The sequence below is a fragment of the Panthera onca genome, chromosome C2 (genome assembly GCF_046562875.1).
Source record: "Panthera onca isolate mPanOnc1 chromosome C2, mPanOnc1 haplotype 2, whole genome shotgun sequence".
NCBI lineage: Eukaryota > Metazoa > Chordata > Mammalia > Carnivora > Felidae > Panthera > Panthera onca.
The window spans coordinates 31,963,387-31,987,389 of NC_138347.1; the positions used below are offsets into that span (position 1 = coordinate 31,963,387).

Consider the following 24,003-nt stretch of genomic DNA (forward strand, 5'->3'; position numbering starts at 1 on the left):
GACCTATAGATTTTGTGACCATATAGATTACTTCTTTTAAATTAACTGTTTCTTCAAATGGCTGAAGAAAGAATTATTCCACAATTACTGAACAGGAAAGTGTTTTTCAAATAATTTTACATGTTGCTCCATTGACCAGCAGATGGCGCCAAATATCCACAATTTAAACACGCTTTTTCTGTGTGTGTGTTTTTTGTGGGTTTTTTTTGTTTTTGTTTTTGGTTTTTTTTTTTGGTAGGGGGAGAAGGGTGTCCATCAGTAAATTACTATATATGTATTACCTTATACTCTTGGACCATTCCGTTTTGAGTGTCTTCTGGAGGCGCCTGCCAACTAACAAGAATTGCAGTTCCATTTCCATCATTCTTTGACACAGTTACACTTTGGGGTGGGGCACTGGGTGCTATTAAATTATTTTAAAAAGTAGGTTATGAATATATTAGAGAACACTGGAAGCAGACACAACATTTAAAGTCAAGTAGTCACTATATAAAATCTATGTCAATATATGCATATGTCTCATCCAAGTCTGAATCGTCCCAAATGATTTAAGTGTCTCCTCAATATTGCTAACTCTTTAGCTATTGAGAATTTTCCATAACCAAAGTTACATAGATTATCTCCACAAAATATGCCAGGAAAATTCTTGTTTCTCCTACCCTATAACCTTAGTCTCATGTTCTCCCTACAAGCGTTCCAAACTATAAAGGTATACATTAATCACCCATGACATTAACTATATCCTTATCATTTATGTAATCAAAGTAATGAACACATTTTACAGAAAATTCTGGTTTTATTAAAGAATATGTTTGTGACATTTAACCTTTCTGTAAATAAGGGTTTAAAATTCCAGTTATAGAGTAGCCTATCATACTGGTTTTTCTAGAGCTGAGCAGTTTCCATAGACATGAGGCATAAGCATAAAATGCTAACCCCAGAAAGTCCTGGAAAAACCAAGTCAATACTCACCTTATTTATAAGTCATTACTCAAAGTAACATTCAATCAGTGAATAGAAAATAATTAATGGAAAGTCAAGCACATTGAGAACAAGTTTATCTTTAAATGTGAGTTTTAGTTCTGAACAATTGAGTATGTCCTATATATGCCATTAAGTAACACACAGTTGAGTCCACATTTGCACATTTTTACAGAGGCCACTATTAAAGCAAGTCATATGTTATGGAATTTTGGTCTTTAGAAGCTCTAACTGAACAAATTCTATTAGGAAAATATAATGTTCAATATCAAGACAGTTAATAATTAGTGTCAGTATTAACATTAACATTTCTTCAATTAAGTTAATAAAAACCTAACAAATATATTGCAGAGCACAGTAATCACACATTTCATACTTGCCTTCTTCTAAGGTCTTTGCAAACTTAATTTCACTATCTGCTCCTTGAAATTCATTAAAAAAAGGACGAGCCTTAATTTCATAGTTGACTCCCTTTTTGAGATCAGGGATAACCACGCTATTTTTGGTTGGGGTCCTCACTTCAAAAACTAACCACTCCGATTCACCATGGTTGGCTCCTGATGGCCGATAAAGAATTTTATATCCTTGAATATACTGAGATTGTTGGTCCACCTATTAAAAGGACAAATAAAAATGTAACCATTTATATCTTTTTATTGGTTTATTTAAAAATTATGAAAATTAAATGTAACAAAATGCAAAAAATTCTACCTGGCTTTACTTTATAGTTTTCTAGTTTATATAAGATAGAATACTAAAAATGAGTCACTATCATTTATAATGTATTCACTTTTCAGCTTAATATATTAATATTAGATATTAATTTCTATGGTTTGTGCAGAAATGTTAGGCATCATGACAGTTCTGTGATAGACATCTAGAGATATGTCAGGACCAAAAGGATGAGAAAATGTGTTTCACCACTTTCTAATTTCAAACATTTACTTAATACTACCTAGAAATATTTCTAAGTTTAAAAAAATTATGTGGTAATGATCCTATCACAAGTTATATATTTATAATTAATATTCTGTGTTTCTTTTCTTTGAGAATGATAAAGTTTACTATTACAGTATAATAGAAAATACAACATGAAACTTTTTTTTGTTTAAAGCCAGTGCACAGCTACTATAATAAACAATACTTACATTATAAAGTTGTCATTGGTGGAAAAGTGGTCAACTATATGTGTGTGTGTGGGTGGGTGTGTATATATATATATATATATATATATATATATATGTAACTATATATATATATAACTATATATATAACTATATATAAATATAACTATATATAGTTTATATATATATAACTATATATAAACTATATATATATAACTATATATATATAACTATATATGTAACTATATATATAGAACTATACACATGTAACTATATATATAACTATATATATAAAACTACATATAACTATAACTATATATATAACTATATATATATATATATATATATAGTTATAAGCAATCTGTTCCATAAATACATTTTTTTCATATAATGATCCCCCAGGAGTCATCTTATTAAAACTGAAATCAAATATTGCAACAATGACTCACTGTCCAGTGTACTTCGATTGAAGAGGAAGAAAGGATGGTGGGGTTGTGCAGGTGCAGTACAACATTTCCCAATTCTCTCTGGACCTGCTTGTGATCTACTCCCTGACTTGTTGGGGGAACATCTGCAACAATCCAAGAAGATTGTGTTACATCCTCCACAATGTAACTGACTTGAATGAAAACATAGTGAAACAATCCTTTCATGCATGGCAACTCTCAGAAAAGAAGAATCATTCCAACTGTGAAGTTAACCCGTTATACAGAAGAAAATAGGAACAGCTTGACGTTTTCATTAGCAAGTAGATGATGGGAGGGAGGGAGGGAGGGAGGGAGGGAGGAAGAGAGAGAGAGAGAGAGTGAGAGAGAGAGAGAGAGAGAGAGAACAGCAGAGGACAAGTAGAAAGCAAGAAAGAGCAGGAAGCAAAAATAACTATGACACAAAGCAGCATCTGAGGGCGCCTCCTACCATGTAATGATGGCTTTCTTGCCAAGCATGAGAGTTGGTGCAATCCCTCTGAGTTTGTTACAAAATTCTACAGTAATCTTGTGTATGCAAGAAAGGATCCAGAAATTGCAAGAGTGGATGAGAAATGAAAAGAATGGAAATGTGGAAGTATAAAGCAAGCACAAAAAGAAAATAGACACCTCACATCTTATATGATGAATTTAGATACCCTCCCCAAAAAGATACATGGTAAGTTATTAGTACCTACAATGGTGGATAGAGAAGCCACCAGTGGAATGGAATGGAATAAAATGAAATAGAGTACAGAAGAGAAGAGAAGAGAAGAGAAGAGAAGAGAAGAGAAGAGAGAAGAAGAAGAAGAAGAAGAAGAAGAAGAAGAAGAAGAAGAAGAAGAAGAAGAAGAAAAACAAGAAAAAGAAAAAAGAAAAAGAAAAGAACAAAATAAATCTGATGAGGAAAGAGCACTTAACATCTATTTAACTGATGGTTTGCTTTGGTTCACTTATTGTATCACTGTACAGAAGGTTTAATAAAAAGTTCTCAATCTCAAGAACACCAAAATTTAAGAAAGGAGACCTCAAACAAAGTAAGAATTAAACTACTACAAGTGTTCATTTATGTTGCAATTTATTTTTCCCCAAAAAGGAGGGGCTTTGTTCAAGTTACTAAAGTCTCTACTCAATAAAAATTGCCCATTTCTCAAAAGGTTTTCCAAATACATACATTTTGCTTTGATTATAATAATAAAAGGGAATACAGGGTGAAGCAGGAAAGAAAATAAATAATTTTTTGTGGCCAGAATTCTTTTTCTCATAGTATTATATGTTGGCATATACATTCCAGAATATTGACTATCCCATAAACAACAGAAATGATAATTTTAGTTTTCCAAATTTTAGTTTCAGTCTTTAAAGAGCTTACTCTGAAGAAGAAGCAAAAGATATGTATATTAAGAATGAGGCTGTCCAGTATTACACTGTATGTTAACTAGAATTTAAATTAAACCTTGAAATGACAAAAAAATGAGGTTGCCAAGGTCTGATGGACTCCATGGAAGGCAAGCGAACAGAAGACAGATCGAGAGTGCTATTTCACACTCTTAGATACAATACTCTTGACTGTACATATATCGGGCCTATCAGTTAAGCTTATAAAGAAGCAAGATGAGAAAAACAATGGAGATAATATTGGCTTCTCATACTTTATCATCACTACAAATATCTTTGGCTAACACTGGCCCTCAGGCAACTGATTATCACAGCGTTCAGATGAAAAGCACTTATCTGTCACCCTTCCATCTCAGGACCTCTCTCTTCCCTTTGGGTTTCTATTGCTCCCATGACTCCAACTACCATCTATCCAACTACCATCTATCTCTAGGATAAGAGCGAAGTCCTGGGAATAAGACAGACTTGGGTTTGCACCCAACTCAGCAACTGATCAGCCATTTCACTATTTTTCTGTTTTCTCATATGTTAAATGGCACTACTGATGGTGGCGACTGAATTTCGCCACTGAATTTCGTTAAGTCATATGAAGAGAACTGAATTTCGTTAAGTCATATGAAGTCCTCGTCTTGAAGGCAGGTATTGGGTTAATCTGTGTGAACCCAGAACACCTAGCACGGAGCCATACATACAGAATGTGTTCAACAAACACTGGGTGAGTTAAAGGGAATTACTTCATGAAAAACACATCATTATGTCAGCTTCTAAACACCTCCTCTCATATGTAAGCTTCTATCCTCAGGTGTTTTTGAATTGATCCTGTTACTGTTCTTGCTTGTCCTCTTTCTTCTCTTGGGAAAAAAAAGAAAAGGATTATAATGTAAAAGGTCCTTCCGAGCATTCAGAATTAAACTGGGAGGAAATTTTAGATTGTAATTCTATCCAGTTGCTTCCCAAGTGTTGGAATTTATACACAGTCTCTGAAGAGAGACGACCCAGGCCCCGCTTCATTATTTACAACGACTGAGTTCTTATTATCTATACCATACCCATGCTGTACATGCTCTGTCGCTGGACCTATTCTTCAAAGATAGGGCTCAGAATACTATGCAAACAGGACACATGGACGAAGCACAGTGGTTACAGGAGTGGCAAGCCCAGCATGCCAGCAACGGCCCACACACCCACTACTCGCCCGTGACTCACGGCATCTTCCTTGCAGCATCAAATCCTGTTCTGGGGAAGAGACATCTCGATAGCTGTGTGACAAGGCTCTAAGCCTGGCTGTGAAACGGATCCACCTGAGTCCTGAACTGGAAACTAGGCCTTGTACCTTTAACTGCGACCCAACTCCTTCATAGGAATCCCTCTTTGGGGAAGACTTATTTTTGCAGCCATGTTACTGAAATGGCTACAGACACTATGACTGTTCTCTTAGGAATCAATTTCCAACCAATAGCAGCCTAACCTTCAGCTGGGCTTCAGGGCATCTCAAACGCAGTCCAAGAACTAGACAACGAAGCCTTCCGCAATGTTACGTCTACTCCTTGGACTTGTTTTGGCAGCCCCACCAAGTATCCTCACTGTCCTCCTCTTAAAAGTCTACCTGAAAACGTAGCGCTCAAGAGGAGCACATCATTCCATTCATAATCTGACCAGTTCAGGGTAAAGGGAGGAGATGACTTGATCCAGACGTAGTTCTGCTAATGCCAGCTAAGACTACGTGTGTTCTTTTGGCAAATACAACACTCAAATGGTCAGAGGTGTTTTAACGGACTTCAAAACACTGAACTCTGTCTGCCCCCACCACCCTGACACACATGTACTCCCCCTTTAGGCCTGGGGTCCTCAGTTTGTCTTTCTACAGCTAACTTTTAAAACGTTAAGTTTTAAATTCGCTCCATTAATCTTAATCTTGTCAGTGCTGACCCATCACTTCAGTCTGTTGAGATATATTTAATTCTGATGCTCTCATTCTGCAATCTCGTCTTTCTCAGTGTTATGGCATCTGCAAAGGTTATCAACTTCCTTTATTTTTAGTCCAGACAGTGAAAGAAACATGAGTCCAGTAACAAATTCCTACAGCGTAAAACAGAAACGAGATCTGAGTCTTGGGTGCTCATAAGCTGATGAATCCTTGTCCAAACCTGTGGAGTACGGATTTTAGCCGCATGTTTTAGGTGAGGAAGCTGAAGCTCAGGACAAACTAACTGGCTCAGGGCTGCAGAGCTAACAGGTTCAGGAGATGAGACAGAGACTCCTGATTTCAAAACCGTATGCCTACCTCACTGTACCTCCAGTCTTCCCACTGACAGGGGTTCATCCCACTTACGTTGCTCCACTAAGTCAGTTAAAATGTAAAAAGGCTTAAGTTAATTTTCAGATTAAACGTTAATTGCCACATCATTTACAAATAAGGACGTTTATTACAAGACAATTCACAGGAGTAGGTAATTGAGTAGCAGTCAGTCAAAACTTTCACTTAGAGGAGTCTCCTAGGTAGAGACCCGTGTACTGGGGACAGAAATTTAAATTCATTTTACAGCTGTCAAAGGGTCTGCATTCTTTATAAATGTGTATCTAATATTGAAAACCTCAAACTGCATTAAGGCAAGATCCAAGAGTCCTAGCGTTCCTGATGAGGTGAATCATCAGAGCAAATATAGGCATTTGGGTGTGTTGGACTCATACAGCAAGAGACAAATGTGGGCACGTTCTGCAACTCCATTTGCTTTCTCCGTAAATTCTAGAACAAAAGGTCCCTCAACAGAGATTCCTTATACACTCATTAGAAAAGACAAAACATGCAAAATGGTTGGCAGACCCTCTCTAAAATCAGGAAAAAGTAGTTCAAGTCTTCCAATTTTGTGTGCACAACTCGTTTCTATCACTTTAAGTGACATTTTTTCCTTTGAAAAGGTACAACTCAAGATTGAGACATCACGATTCCTCTGTCTGTTGAGAAAATAACTGTCTATTTCTAATCACTACCATCTAGAATCATCTTTCTTTTTTAATATAAGGATAACCATACTTTAATTACGATGACAATATATCTTTTAAAAAGTTAAAGCTTGATTCAAATCATCTTTTTATTCATCATGTAAATTTTACTCTTCTTAAAGCTTTAAAATAACAAGTGGAGTATGGTGGTGGATAGGAGATAACCTGCTGAAAGCTAAACACGATTTTTATTCATAAAAGATAGTAAAAAGCAGTACATCTAGAATGTGGCCCAAGTAAGCAGATTTCTAATTTCAAATGTTTTTTAGAAGTAGCTTCTACATATTCATTTTCCTTTTATCTGTTTCTTTAACCCAGCCTTGACCAAATATACATGACATCATTTAAAAGTTTAATATATCACAGCTCATATAATTGACAATGAAAGACAGGCCAGACAATGTACAGACCTAAATTATTTTTCCCCATGCTTTATAGGAGGTTGACTGCACAGCTGAATTAAGAACAAATGCAAGTTTATCTTCCAAATCTCTCTTAAACTTGCCTGATTTTCCACAAAATATTACTTGACTAGTGTTGTGATTTTCAAAACTCATCTAGAAATTCATGAGCGCTAATCTCAACACAGGTGAAATTGACTCAATCTTAAACACAATTATTATGTGATTAAGATTTTACACCCACATATAACCATATCGAAAAATCAAGAAATCGAATATAATACAAAAATACATAGTATTTTTATCTCAGATTATGATTCTATAAAATGGGAAACCTGCTCTTTCTTATCAATCTTATCTTGGAGTATGTGGTACAGAAAACAATAAAGTTTGCAGACAGTGTGTTTGTGTATTAAAAATTAATTGAGCAACTCGAAGAACAGATCTATATTATGTATGCAATTGTAGCATTATGCAGTACAAATTACTGGCTTATAAAATTACATCTAAGGACAAGTAGGTGTCACAAGGTTGAGTAAATCAGTATTTACCTTGCGTTTTCACTGGATCTGATATCTGGCTTGGATCACTAATTCCATATGCATTTGCTGCTCTCACAAGGAAAAGGTAAATTGCATTAGGTTTTAGTCCTTTAATGGCGAATGTTTCCGTTTTCACATTCTCTGCTACAGTCTGCCAGCTGCTACCAGATGCGTGGCTGAGGAAAGATACACAAGTTAGAACATGCATATTTAATGGTAAACCAAAAAAACAAAACAAAACAAAAAGACCAACTAGGAAACATCATCTTTACTCTACCTGAAGGCTTCTATAATGTAAGATGTTGGAGTTGCACCTGAATTCAAATTTGGTTGCCATGACAAGGTTACCGTATTTCTGCTGACATCTGTAACTTCAGGTTTTGAGGGGGCACTAGGGATTAAATTTGGGTCAGTGGGTCTTGGAGGCTGAACTGGAACTCCAAATTCTAATCAAAGGGCAAAAGAGGACAGATGTTTACACATACACAGATAACCATGTAAAGGTAGATTACACAATTATACACCTCTTCAGGCATCAGAACATCCACTTTGTCCATTTGCCAGTAAATAAACAACCTCCTTTTACGCTTTAAGGCAAAAATGCTATCTAATTTACCTTGGACTTCAATGTAAGCACTCCATGTTGCCTCACCACTGGGGGTCGATGCAATGCAGGTGTACCGACCTGTGTCACCCAGCTGAGAAGACAGAAAATAAATATTTGGAACAATCGAGAGCTCAATGGGCTGGAAAAGCAATGATAGGTTTGTATATGTCCCATGAATATGGATAACTACATTAAAATTCAATAACTAGAAACTTCCTCTTAACTGAATATATTTTTATTGAATGTAAAGGAAAATATTACATGAATACAGAAAATAAGATTTTATATGGTTATTTTAATTGCATAACAAAAATATAATGTGTAATTGCTTTACCTTATCACTATTTTCAGTGTCAGGGACAATAAACAATGAGGTATTCAAATTCAGAGCATTAATTTTAATTACTAAATTATATCTTCATATTCAATGTCACGTGGTAATCCTCATAAAGTTTAGCCAATGACTATTCTTGCCATTTCATATTTTATTAGGGTTACATCCATGTGTCTATCTGAGATAAACATATATTATAGAAAAAGGATAAACACAAAATGATTTCTTCTCAAAGTATTCACTCTTTTTTCCCATTTTATTTTATTTTTTTCAACCTGTGACTGAAGGCAATTTTAATAAGTATAAGGTCAAACCTCAGCTGGAATGAATGGTCTCTTTCCCTTCTCAAGACTGAATGCCAGAAAACAAACCGGGGTCACATCTTCAGCTTTAAAATTATCACTAGTGGGGGTGCCTGGGTGGCTCAGTTGGTTAAGCATCCAACTTCGGCTCAGGTCATGATGTCACGGTCCATGGGTTCGAGCCCCGTGTTGGGCTCCGTGCTGACAGCTCAGAGCCTGAAGTCTGCTTCGGATTCTGTGTCTCCCTCTCTCTCTGCCCCTCCCCTGCTCATGCTCTGTCTCTCTCTGTCTCTCAAAAATAAATAAACGTTAAAAAAATTTAAAAAAATTTTTCACTAGCATAACGAACCCATACACCTTTGCTTAATTAAGGTAGTAACTCTATCTTTGAGTAACATTTGATAAAGCAAGAATGTTGCCATCTTGCTCTGGTAACTGCAGGAACAAAACTGCAATCGTCCTCACAAAGAAGTACAACATATTAACTTTCATGGCACGTAATATGAACTCTCATGCTCGTCCAAAACTCCCAAGAAGCCACCCACAACAGGCAATAAAGTGAGTGAAATTTATGTTTATTGCTGTCAAAGCTGTTCTTTCATATGCCTTGTGAGCTTGTCTGATCTTGACCTAAAAGAAAAGGCAAAATCAAAACAAAACAACACAGTCCTGAAAGAACAGGTAGGGAGGTGTGATGCCCTGGGAAGGTAAATCCCTAAATTGTTCTCATAGACTTGTGGGCTTTTCATCATTTCACATTCTGATTTGAAATGTGCACTCAGTGTGGACACCTGCTACATAGTTTTTGTTTGCATGTATAGTGTTCTGCTTTGCAAAATGTGGAGCCAAATATTCACAGAGAAGAACCGTTCATGGACATTGTAGGTAAATGGTACTGGAGAAATATCTTTGAAAAATCCTTTATGGAATGACTGCATTATACCACTATCTGGAAGGCATTTTTTCTCCCACAAGTTCCTGTCTATTTTCTTCCACATGTCTCAAAAATATTTTTTCTCCTTAAAACAAACAAACAAAAACTACCCCTTACATTACTTGCTATGAGCTAAGTTTTGAATCAAATCATGTTAAATATATAAAAGAATAAAGCATCAATTAAAAATATATTAGTATTGTTATTCAGCATTTCATTGGTTCTAAAACGTGAGACTTCAGCACCAGTTGCTGGAGGCAAAAACCAAAGTGGATCAAACAGGAAACGGGGGGTCATTTTAAGTTACCTTAGCATATCGGATCTGCAGCACTCCTGTCTCCAGCTGTTTGATTCGAGAATCTTGGGTTGAAACAAGGACTCCATCCTTTCTCCAAAGAATCGTGGGTGCTGGACTGCCTGTGGCCACACAGCTGAGCACTAAAGTACCATCCACGGCCACAGTCTGATTCACAGGACCTTGTCGAATGACCGGGGGAGGCCGGTCTGCAATCACTGCCAGAAGAAACAGGAAATAGATTTCTACAACTGGAAGCAATTTTCTAATCATCCAAGCAACAGCAATTGCTCTAGGCTTTGAAACAAACTAATTAAACAAGTAATTAAAGTAGGAGCCATGCATTATTCAGAATGCATTTATATGATGCTTTGGTTTAGGACATAAAAATGAGATACAATACACTCCTTTCCAATGACCCACAACTGCCTGAGCATGCTACTCTGTCAAGGGGCCTCTTTCACTTAAGAGTCTGAGGAGGAAATAAGAATAGTGGACGGCGAAGTATATGCATAGTGGTGAAAAGTGGAATGCTGTACTTTTTAAACATTAAAATATGTAAAAATAAAACACAACAAATAACCACCTACCCCAAGGAAACTAATGAGACAATATTTTCATAAATGAACTAAAGTCAGCTCACTATCTGATAACTGTTTTGTGCCCAACGTAAAAAAATTATGGCATCATACCAGCATGTCTGACAATTTTGGATTCAAATAAGTGCTTTAGACTTTCATGACTTACAAGTCAATATGCTTGAGCTCTACCTTGGAATTCTATTAACAGAATACATGGGTAAAAATTTCCTAAACCTAATGAATACATAAAAAACTGAAAAAGTGCCCCAAATCCATTGTTAGTAGGCTAATCCAAAAATATAACTCAAGCCAATCCCCTAACCTAAAAATACCGTACTTTCATCCTGGAACTACCAGGGCCTGAAAAACACTTTGGCAAATTCTATCACCTTAGTAGTTTTAATGTACTATGGAAGGAAACAATGGAAGGCATTTTCATAGTAAAAAAAAAAAAATGTTCTTCTTATTATATGAAAAACTAAAAACTTTATCTCAGGTAAGAAAGCCATTATTTAGGGGAAAAATCAGAAACAACTGCAGACTAACTAGAATAGCTTGCATTAGAGAGATGTTCTCAGTTCTCATCCCCTGATTAGTCAATTCAGGTGAAACTCTATAGATGCTGTTTTTCATTATGAAACCTAAAAACTAGGTGTAAGAAATTTTTGTCATTAACAAGCTATAAATTCTGAATATTAGCTAAACATTTTTAAGTCACAAATATATAAAAGACAGTTTTAAGAAGTCTCCTGATTAAAAGAAACTGGTTGCCAGAGTAACCAAATTTTGCATGCAAGAATTTGCCAAGCTGGATGCGTCATGTTCAAAGTTCTATGCACCAAAGAGTTTCACAAGCTGGAGCCACACTTCACTTTGTTCTTCATTTACCATGCAATAATTATAGTTTTATGCATTCAATTTAAGCAAAAACAAGAAAGCAAGAGAGTGAAATCAGCGACTGCCTTTTCACTCCACCCTTCTGATTCTCTACCATACTTGATTACTGGTATGAAATTTGCTAATATCAGGGAGGCGTGTTCGCAGGCTGGAGTTTGTAACCTGGCAGGAGTGTTTCAGGGACTCCACAGATGAAAAATGTAAGTCAGTTAATTCCTTTGTTCAGAACTGTTTCATCTTTGCAACATTTTCTGCTGAGATTGGCTAAAATCAAATTAGAGGCCCCTCCTGATAAGTATGAAAAAAGAATGAAAGTGTTTTATTGCATTGGGTTTCATAAGATTCTACCACCTGTGTTCCCTTGATTGTAAGAATGAATGAATATTTATTTCTAGACATTAATTAAATTAGTAGCAGTGTTTCTTTATTACTGATTATAATTAAATCCAGTAATGGAGTGGCTTACATTTGGTAGTCTTGTTATATTTAGAAATAATCCAATATCTGGGGGGTTATTCAGTTTCCTGTATCTTTATAGCTCTTCAATGTTTGTATCATTTTTAGCATCATTCATACCTCCCATCCTATCCCAACCCAGTCTAATGATGCTGTTTCTCTGTTATTTATTTCTTCCTGGTTTATACTGGGTAGTTTACAAAAATAAGGCAAGAGAAGAGGAGTGTAGTTAATTATCAGCTCCATCTGTCATGTGTCTTTGGGCAGCTTCCTTAAATTCTCTAAGCCTCCGTTTTTGTTTGTTTGTTTGTTTGATCTGTGGAAGATAGTAACATTCTAGCCAGCTCAGGGGATTGCTATGAAGATTTAAACGGAATAACAGATATGAAGAAGCTTTGCTAATTGCAAAAAGCTAGAAACATATATGGATTATGATACTGCCATTTGCCCTTTTCTGTAAAAACCTGATAGATAGGTAAATCAGAGCTGAAGGAGTTCATTAAAGCAATTTCACATTTTTAGGTAGAAAAGATGAAATACTCTGTGTTGTCACAGAGTAGAATAAAATATTGATGACATCTATGTTTCATTTCATTTCATCTATCATTTATGTAAACATAAATTTATGCAAACTAAAGAGTATAGTCCATTTCTTTAAAAAAATATTTATTTATTTTGAGAGGGAGAGAGAGAGTGGAGAGGAGCAAAAAGAGAAGGGGAGAGAGAATCCCAAGGAGGCTACCTGCTGTTGGTGAGGAGCCCAACTGGGGCTCCATGTCACAAAACATTAGATCATGACCTGAGCAGAAATCAAGAGTCAGACACCTAACAGACTGAGCCACCCAGGTGCGCCCCTGCAGTGAGGTCCATTTCTGAGTCAAGCCTCAAATTAAGGCTCTAATATTTTACACTGGTATTATTAGAATGAATTATCATTATTAAAATGAATTTTAAGGAGTAAATAGATGCATCTTAGAGGAAGATGTAGCCCTAAAATGAAAATGTTCCGTAACCGTGCTATCCAACACAAAAGCCAACAGCATCCATGGATCCCGATCATCTGAGTGCAACTAGAGTACATGAGGAACTAAACGTGTAATTTTAGTTAGCTTTAAGTAATTGAAATTCCAATTTAAATAATCTCATGTGGCGGCTGGCTACCATACTGAACAGTACAAACTTTTGTTTTAAGTCTCAGTTCTGCTACTTAGTATCTGTATGATCGGGGCCTACCTTTTCACCAGTCTCTGCCTCCATTCCCTGATCTGTAAAATGACATGTTGTCAGATTTGAAATTGATATGCAAAATGATGGTAGCATTCGTGCCTGGCACAAAGGAAGCACTGAATAACTGTAACTTATTATTAATGAGCATCAGTATGGTGGTGATCGTGGTGAGAATACTGCTGGTATAGGCAGTGTCACCGGTGGTATAGCCCTGTTCCAGCAGAGTTTATCAAAGCTATCTTTTCCACACATTCATGAAAAATATAAAGGTCCTAAAAAAACGAGACTATGTCATCAGAAGAACGATTTGGTTACTTCAAAAGCAATGATCATAAAGACTATGTTAATACATGTAAATACATTTATAAAATAATTTTAAGGGAACAAATTACAAAAATGGTTTTTCTATTGACTGGTTTGAGTATGCAAAGTTAATATTTACATACCAACAAACATTGGTTTGCAAACATATCTTGCAATTACTTACGAGTTAGGGAACTGAAACTGACAGTACAAGTCACTTGTCCACATCAAATAGTAATTGTCAGGTATCTCTTTTTTGAATAAAAGTGAACCCTCGTTTCTCTGCATACCAGTAACTTTTGAAAGATGAATGCAAGTGATTTTTTTTTTAATTTTATACATCATTTGGAAGCCATTAACTAATTTTCTTGCATTCTACCAATCAAGGAAAGAAACATTTTCAATTAAATAGGTGATATGGATTTCTATGTTCCTGAGTCAAATGCCATTTGGGGCAGAGGCCACAGCTATAGAGAAGCAGCATTTTAAAGACAGCTGCTGGTCCACCAAATTCTGTGCCTCCTGTTTTACTCTGCCTTTGTCTTTGTTCTTTTTGCAAACAATAAAGATCAAGAAGCTACATTCAAATAGCATCCAGAAAGTATTCTGCCTACTAGCTCTCCTCTTGATTTGATTTATGCAAATACTGATGTTGCCAGCACTCACAATAGTAATAGTTTACCTGTGAAGAACGAGTCCATACTTGTTGTGTGTGCAATATCAGTGAATTCCAAAATAAAGAAAACAAAACTAAAAATACAGTACCACCACAAAGCGCACACAAAGCCACCTTAAATCTTCCCCGAGAATGTAAAACGAATTAGTATATTTAGTGTTAGGTTTTTGTTTTGTGTTAGTTTAGCAAAAATTGCTAGCCTTGATCTATTTTCATAAATGTAGCAATTTATGATAATGTCATGTCAGATGGCATGTAGAAAGCTTTGCTTTCAATTATCGATGAGAATAGTAACAAATACTTGAAAGTATCTTACCATAGGTTTCTCTGGCCATTTTTCATGTACACCTGTATATACAAGTTGCTTCTACACATAAAGTTGAAATATTAAATTTTTGTGCAATTCTGCATTGTACTTCTACATACTGATTATATTGATCACTATCAAATTCATTACCACCTTCATAACCATCATCTAATAGCTTTAATGTATGTAAGAAACCGTACATTTTAGGTCATTCTAACTCACTGGAGCCAGTACGTATATACTATGCATCACAGACAGGGGTAAGAGTTGGGGCTTTGGAATGACATATCATAAACTTGAATTCTGACTTAACCAAGAGTTAGCTGTTCATTCTATCCATGTTTCATCCATTCATTCAAAAATTATGTATTGTGTATGTATTATGTGCCAGACTTTGGTAGTATGATACTGAGTATATATTTATTGGACAGACAGGGTCCTGCTCTCATAGAACTTAATTTCTAATGAAGAATACAAAAAAATAAATACAGAACGCAGGAAGGTATGTAATCTTTGTATAGATGACAGGGTGAAGAATGCTCATGTTTGAGGAGTTAGGGAATGCTTCTTGAAGTAAGTGAAATTTCAAGCCAGTAGAAACAACATATGCAGAAGTCTTCAGATAAAAGAAATACATAGGAAACACAATAAAATGAGGGCAGGTGAGCAGATACAGTATTCACAGCTGAGGCTGCAGATAAATTGTAAAGCATATGAACTAATATAAACTTTATCCTGAGAGTACTAAGAAACAAATTAATCAGATTAATGTGTTAAAAATATCCTCCAGATTTTTTTTTTTTAATTTCAAAATGCTATCTTTAAAATCTTAGCTAACATTACACTTACTTCTCCTCTGAGGTTAGGATCAAGAAAAATATTTCCACTATCACCAATTCTATTCATTATACTGTAGAGCACAGACAATGCAGGACAAGTAAGAGAAATAGAAAGCATAAGTATTGGAAAGAAGAAGTAAACCTGTTTCATTTGCAGTTGACACAGTTTGGTTCATAGAAATTTCAAAATAAGCTACATATAAACTATTATATATGAGTGTATTTAGAAAGTTGCTGGATACAGGGTTAACATACAAAGAATCAATTGCACATCTTGCCTCAAACAATACAATAATGAAAGTTATATGCATATATATATGCAGTCACATCAAAAATCATCAAATATCCTAGGTATAAGTCTGTCAAAATATAGGGAAGATCTATACCCTGAAAAGCGTAAAACACTATTGAGAGAATTAAAGATTTAACTAAATTGCGACATATATATGTGGAATTTATACCATTTCCCTAAATTAGAAGACTAAGATTGTTAAGATGTTAATTTTTCTTAAACTGTTCAGTAATTTAAGTGAAATCAAAATTAAAATCTCACATTTGTTGTTTTTGTTTACGGTGTGTGTGCATGTGTGTGTGTGTGTGTGTGTGTAAAAATTGACAATTTTAAAATTTATAAGAAGATGCAGAGAACCTCTAGTAGCCAACCCAAAACAAAACAAAACAAAACAAAAAGTAGGACACTTACATTACCCATTTATAAGACTTACTATAAAGCTAAAATAATTAAGACCATACATACTGGCATAATATAAACAGAATATAATAGAGAGAATAAAAGCAGGCCCATACACTTATGTTCATCTGAATTATGATTAAAATGTAATTCAGTGAGGAAAACACTGAGTTTTCCATAAATGATGCTGGAACAATTAGTATCCACATGGGGGGAAAGGAATTTTGACCCTTGTTTTATACCACATGCAAAAAAAATAAGAATAAAAATGGATTAAGAACTCCAATCTTAGAAGTATAGACAATAAAACTTCTAAAAAGAGACATAGGAGAACGAATGTGTACATGACCTCGAGGTAGAATAGAAAATTAAAAGCACCAACTAAAAAAGAAAAATAATACATTGGTCCTAATTAAAATTGGTTATTTAAGCCTTAAAATCATTAGGGAAATTACTAAAACTAAGTATTTATAACACATATTTGATAAAAGCTTATATCTGGAATATATGAGAAAATGAAAAAAAATAGGTATATTCATCTGCCAAAAGGCAAACCAAGATAATTGAGTGCAAATGCCCATCTACAGACTTGTACAGGGATATTTAGCTTTATTAACTAATAAAAGCCCTAAACTGAAAGCAATCCATCAATAGAGGAGTACACAAATTGTGAGCTATTTATATAATAGAATACTATACAGCAATAAAAGAATATTATATCTATGTATATATGTATATTTATATTTATATTATAAATATGTATATATTTAGGTATATATGTATATACACAGATGTGTATATATATATGTATATATTTATCTGTATACAATTTTTTCTTTTTTCTCAAATTATTACTAGTCTCCATCTTACAGTGTGAGGATTTTCGCCATCAAGGTGTCTTCAAAATGTACTTGGCATTAATTGATCAGGTTTAAGGGAATTGAAAAACAGGACAAAATCAAATTATTGAAGAAAACTTGTTCATTATAATGAATTGTGAGTTGGACTTATCAGCAATTCATTTTATCTCCTTAATTTAGAGGGGAAAAGACGATATTTTACACTAAGAGATTTAACAATAACTTTATTTTCTAAAACAAGGAAACATTCCTATGCACAGCTATTCACTATAAACTTCTTGTTTAATTGTTATGCTTTTATGGACATGACTTGGTGCTAGAAATTTATAGTATATGCCAAGTTAAAATAAGAATAATTTTAGGGGCACCTGGGTGGCTCAGTTGGTTGGGTGACCGGGCTTCGGGTCAGGTCATGATCTCACAGTTTGTGGGTTCAAACCCCGTATCGGGCTCTGTGCTGACAGCTCAGAGCCTGGAGCCTATTTCAGATTCTGTGTCTCCCCCTCTCTCAACCCCTCCCCTGCTCACTCTCTGTGTCTCTCTGTCTCTCAATAATAAATAAATGTTGAAAAAATAATAAAAAAAAAATAATTTTAGACTTCGTCATTGTAATGACATCCTTTTTAGCTTCACACCAAAAGTGCCATCAGAAAGAATATACAGTAGAAAATAAACACATTTACTGGCACACTTTTTAGATCATAAACCAAACTTTAATATTTTAAAATAAAATACTCTACTTTACCATCAGTTACTTCCAAATATGCTTTTGTGATGATACTTCCAGCAACATTTAAAGTCTGGCAGATATAATAACCAACATCAGATCGCTGGACGTTAGTGATAGTGAGATCACCAGTCTGGGAGACTGAAAAACGGCTGGTTGACTGTGGTGGCTGATATGAGAAAAGCAGATTCTAGAACCCAGTATTTGGGAGGAAAGAATAACAATAGATTAATTGCCAGGTTCTAATATTTTGGCATATATACATAAATATTTATAAACAGGTATATAAATGCATACACATACACATGCATACCACACAATATATACACAAATGAGCTAAATATTCTTTAATCACATACCGACATATGTAGATGTACACACATATATAGACACCAAGTTTAATGACCTAGCCTTAAATAGGATCATTTTAAAATTTAAATAAATTCAAAATGTTGATAGGTGCTTTTATAATGATCAATTTCAAATAATACTAAATATAAAAGTAGTAGGTATCAACAGAGCTAAAACTTTTACATGTTAATCAAAACAAAGTCAGGGGCGCCTGGGTGGCTCAGTCGGTTAAGCAGCCGACTTCAGCTCAGGTCATGATCTCGCGGTCCGTGAGTTCGAGCCCCGCGTCGGGCTCTGGGCTGATGGCTCAGAGCCTGGAGCCTGCTTCTGATTCTGTGTCTCCCTCTCTCTCTGCCCCTCCCCTGTTCATGCTCTGTCTCTCTCTGTCTCAAAAATAAATAAAACGTTAAAAAAAATTAAAAAAAAAAAACAAAGTCAGAGCTTTGCTTTATATATGTATGACTATTAGGACTATAAACAATAAATCCTTTAATATACAAACAAAATTAAAATTTAAGCACATTCTGACACATTAAGTTCAAAGAAACTTTTTTGGCACCAGAAAAAGTATCTCTGTTATCTGTCCATTATAAAAGTTCAGTAACTTTTATCAAACTGTAAATAGTTTCTTACTTCTCCTCTTAGATATCCATTATGGATCATTTTGAAATTCAAATATTAAATTTAAGAATTCATAATGGAGTTTTATTTCTGTAGAAATTCATCTTATATACAAAGTCAACACAAGATGTGATGTTATTTTATGGTACGAATTTCTCCCTATGAATCTCAAAGTTTGTTCCCCTGTTAGAGAGAGTATATATATTTCATGGGAAATTAACACTTCATGAAATAAAGTCCAGATTTCTTCTAACCAAATAAAGTTGTTCCTTTTTACAAGTTTAATTGCCTTGGACAGCTCAATCAGTTAAGTGTCTGACTCATGATTTCAGCTCAGGTCATGATCTCTCCTTTCCATGAGATTGAGCCCTGCGTGGGGCTCTGCACTGATGGTGTGAGGCTTGCTTGGAATTCTCTCTCCCTCTCTCTCTGCTCTTCCCCCACTCATGCACACACCCCCCCCGCCCCCGCCATCTCAAAATAAATAAACATGAAAAAAATTAAATGAATAAAAGTTTCACTGCCTCTTAAAATATATAATTTTATAAAGGCTTATGTACTATTTCATGAATATATGTCCAGTGACAAAATTTTAGGAAAAAGTAAGTTGTATTTTTTTATTTTAATTTTTTTTAGCAAGTTGTATCATTAAACTAAACCAAACCAAGTCAAAATCATTTCAAAATTTGATAGAGTTTACATAACTTAATGAATAATTTATTTAAATAACTAAATGAGTCATTAGAATTCTACTCTGTTAAGAAGAAGTTCTAGTGGATTTACTATATAGATTTTCTTATATAATATGCTTTCAATTCTTTCTGCTCTACAAAATTTTTCTTTTTTTTTTTTTTTTTTTGATGTAATTTGCTATCAGCAAAGTTGTTCTTCGAGGCCAAATGGAATGTGTTAGAAACAACAAAAGGTACTGTAACTCAAATGATGGGTCTATATACCATAATCAACTTAATATTTGCCTACCAAAGTGAAAACAAAAGCGAACTTGTTACATTGCCTATGAAAGATTAGTGAGTGCAGTCAGTAAACTACCTATATGTTACTTCATATGAACACAATAGAAGCAAGACCATGAAACAACTCACCCAAGATTGAGTTAAGCAAAAAATAAAAGAAGCTAGGAATAACTGTATTAAAAAATGAATGAGAATCTTTTTTATAAGTATCAGAAACAAGCAATGGCAAATGCTTATTTTGTTGAAGAAGGCAAGTCAATAAGAGATAAGAAAAAGAAGACTTAGGTTTAAAAGCTATTTTAAAGTTTCCTATTATTTTTAATGTGAAATTATTTCAAAATTTCCTTTTTATTAAGGTGAAGCCTAATCGTGAACTTAGAATTTGTAACAGCATAGAATTTTACATTTTAGTTCAATGTATATAGAAAATTCTGGTTTATAAATGTTTAGAGAATGGGATTAGATAGCAAATCGCAATCAGATGATAGTTTTCAAAGAATTAGAATACACTGAACTGTATTTAACATGACATCTATATTAAACAGACTAACACATGGTTTGATGAATCTTTGACATGCAAAAATTGATATATATAGTTGATATTTATGTATATATGTATCTATATACACACACACACATAAACATACATAAAGAAGTGAAGAAGACAGTTGAGAATCCTGACGTTTTCAGAGAAATTGCACTGAATAATTGCCATCTGTTTGAAATGTATGTAAATCTCTGTTAACATATAATTACAGATATCTGAATAATAGAAATGATAATTAATTAAATTACACTGAGAAAAAGTACAGGTTTTTTTTTGTTTAATTTGGCTAAATTGGAAGTAAAGATAAATTATATATGATAATTACCATGCTATATATCACCCTATGTACCAAAACTAGGCAGGAAAATAGGCTTTTTTTTAATGTTTATTTATTTTTGAGAGAGAGAGGGAGACACAGCATGAGCAGGGGAAGGACAGAGAGAGAAGGAGACAGAGAACCTGAAGCAGACTCCAGGTTCTGAGCTATTAGCACAGAGCCCGACATGGGGCTCAAACCCACAAACTGTGAGATCATGACCTGAGCCAAAGTCTGACGTTTAACCGACTGAGCCACTCAGGCACCCCAGGAAAATTGCTTTTAGAATTACAACAATAAGTGAATTTTTTTTTTCTTTTCTTTCATTGTTGACATCTTCTAGGGTATTCAGAGAATTTTCAGTTCTCTTAAAACAACAACTGTATAACTAAATAATGCTTTGGTTTTTCTTACATTTCAGGCACCCACCTTAGCTGACTGAAATATAGAACAAGGTCTTACCTGACTCCCCTCTCGTCTCCAAAAAATAGCTGGTTGAGGATTTCCAGTTGCTTCACACTGAAAAGTTACAGTTCGCCCCAAAGCAACAACCTGGTCACGGGGTTTCACAACAAAATGTGGAGGTTCTAAAGGAGATGAAACAAATTACACAAAATCAAAACATGTAGTTATTATCCTAATGGAGACAATTTGCTGATATCCCAAGTGCTGCCATTATTTTACATGATTCATTATGCACTATAACATGTACCCATTCTCATCCTTAATTTAATCGAAGTTAAAGTGTTAAGGGCATATTTATAGAAGAGAATAGAGATTTTTTGTGAAGCAGTTTTCTTTTTTTTTATTGGTTGACCTTCTAAGATTAACCTCCACATTAAAAAGAATTCTTGAGTTGCAATTTGACCCTTTACATTCAATGTATACCTGAAATGTGTACGAACGAGTATCTTTTCTCATTTAGAGCTGCTTAAAGCTGAATGGACTTTAATCATATACACAAGGACCTCCTGACGTAAGCAGGCCCTAAAATTACTTTAATTTAACTCAAAAGCTCCTGAAATGCTACCATGGAAATTATAACCACTTAGAATCTTCAGTCCAATTACTTGAATGGAAATGAATTTAAAGCAATAGTTGAGTCAAATGCCTCCTTCATTTACATAGGCAAGGGCATGTTCAAACAGAATATATATGGAAATGAGGGCAAATTTGAAACATCTGCTCATCCTGACATTATAAATACTGCCAGCTTTGTCCAAACTGTTTGATTTATACAGACTTTAAATGGCCACTTCATCCAGCAGTAAATAGAGTGTCAGAAAATTGTGTCAGTTACATTGAGAGCAACGGCAGCTGAAAACACTAGGTGTGCTGATGGAGTCACTTCTTGGGGGAGAGAAAAAAGCTGTTTTGGGGGCCGTGCTTTATGCTTAGAAAAATACGCACTGAATGTAAGTCTTTTTACCTACTGTTTACACTTTTCAAATTCATTTCTTATCAGCTGTCTGAAACACCTAATTATTCTCCTCTCTTGTCTCAGTTCAAATTGAAGTGAACATTTCAAGCCAGACATTTAACAGTTTATACAGGATAGGGTTCTTCTAATCCACTTTTTAAGACTGTTCCATTTTTTTAAACCTCTTCTTTAAAGGTACTTTTAGTTACTTATATCAGTCACTTAGGATAATGCCTTCAAGTGAAAATGAATTGAAAATTATATTCAGATTATGTCCACAAATGCTACACTGCTTACAAGAACATGACTTCTTTGTTAATGAAGTCAAGGATTTGAAAAAGGTAATTTTCTCTCCATAAATACATTCTAGGCGATTGCATCTAAGACATATAAACAAATGTTTATAATATATATTATATATAAATTTGTAAATCTCTCATTTGAAGTAAAAACCTCTTTTTTTTTTTTTTAAGAGAGATATATAACAGAACTTGCTGAAGATTGCATGGTGGCAAAACTTAAGAAAGCAATTAGATCTCCTAACTTCTAGATTAGTGTGATTTCTTCCATACTCCCTTTTTATTTTTAATTGAGGTTTAGTAGAAATTATACCATTTAACTAGAAAATTATAGGAGACCAGAAAAATCAGGTCAAATGCCTTCAAATGTCCTATAACTTATAGGGAAGAAAATACAAAGTTAGGAGATACAGTTTAGGTTCAATTTGGTAACACTGAAGTTCTACCTTATAATTTTTTTTAACTCTGATTGTAATTGAGTGGTTTACTCATGAATTTAGCAAACACTATCATTATCCAGGTATAATAACAGACATGTGTATCATTTCTTGGGGATTGTCCTCCATACATATCCATACAGGAGCATTTGATTCCTTAGCTAAGGGCTGCAATAATTGAGGTAGAAATCAGATCAAAAAATTCAAAGGATTGACTAGGTAATAAACTAAATCCAGAAGAGAGTTTGGTTTATTTCAATAAAAGAAAAAAATGATTAATTAAATGAGTGGGAGAATATGACTTTCCAATATGTAGGGAATTTGAGTAGGAAAATATAAATGTTCAAACCACTCAGAGAAGTATAAACTTCGGGTGGTCTCTTTCCTAAATCTCAGAAGCATGTCTAATAACGTGTGCCAGAACCCATGTTTCTTTTATAAAATGCCAGCTCTCCTCAAACCTCAAAGACTTATTTGGGAACCAGGGATACAAACCCTTATGCTAACTACATTTATCCTGCAGCCATCCTTCCACACAGGATATCTGCCTGGAAATGAATTTACTATATTTTGCAGGCACATTCTCGAGCCAACATCAACAGTGACATCAGCCCCAAGATATGTCCTAGAAATATAACTTTAAAAAATCCTTTTCTACATGTATGTTGAATCTGAGATGTAATTATATCTCCATGAAAAATTTAAATGGATTACATACGCCTCTATCTATCAATCTATCTATCATCATCACCTATCTAGACTGAGAAGGCCATTCATCGCATCCATCTACTTGAAGTTTATGATGGAATGCTGGAATATTTTTCAAAGGCTACATTCTAACTTGTTATAATTAAAACTACAGAACCATGTTACTAATGTCATATATGGTCAGTATTGGAAATTTAGAAAATCAAACAAGCAAAGAAAAAAAGAAAACTACCCATAATTCAACCATGCAAAGTGGACCATAGTGTTTTAAAATATTCTTCTAAAATATCACTTCAATAACTCTTTAATAATCCATATACAAATTTACCTTAAATTATTTAATCAATCTATTGCTTTTAAATTTGGATTTGTTTCTAATTT

The 24,003-nt window shown here is 34.4% G+C and overlaps 1 protein-coding gene across 8 annotated transcripts in view; it reads right to left on the reverse strand.

Moving 5' to 3' along the window:
• Positions 1–24,003, reverse strand: part of ROBO1 (roundabout guidance receptor 1) — a 1,123,873-nt gene that overhangs the window by 62,565 nt on the left and 1,037,305 nt on the right. For all 8 annotated transcript variants that reach the window (XM_078452893.2, XM_078452898.2, XM_078452894.2 and 5 more), the window contains 9 exons: positions 21,221–21,345; positions 17,968–18,139; positions 10,398–10,603; positions 8,530–8,611; positions 8,191–8,359; positions 7,923–8,089; positions 2,555–2,676; positions 1,362–1,593; positions 282–403 (listed from right to left, as the gene is read on the reverse strand). In XM_078452893.2, coding sequence (XP_078309019.1) covers positions 282–403; positions 1,362–1,593; positions 2,555–2,676; positions 7,923–8,089; positions 8,191–8,359; positions 8,530–8,611; positions 10,398–10,603; positions 17,968–18,139; positions 21,221–21,345 — 1,397 coding nt within the window. The remainder of the gene's footprint in view (positions 1–281; positions 404–1,361; positions 1,594–2,554; positions 2,677–7,922; positions 8,090–8,190; positions 8,360–8,529; positions 8,612–10,397; positions 10,604–17,967; positions 18,140–21,220; positions 21,346–24,003) is intronic.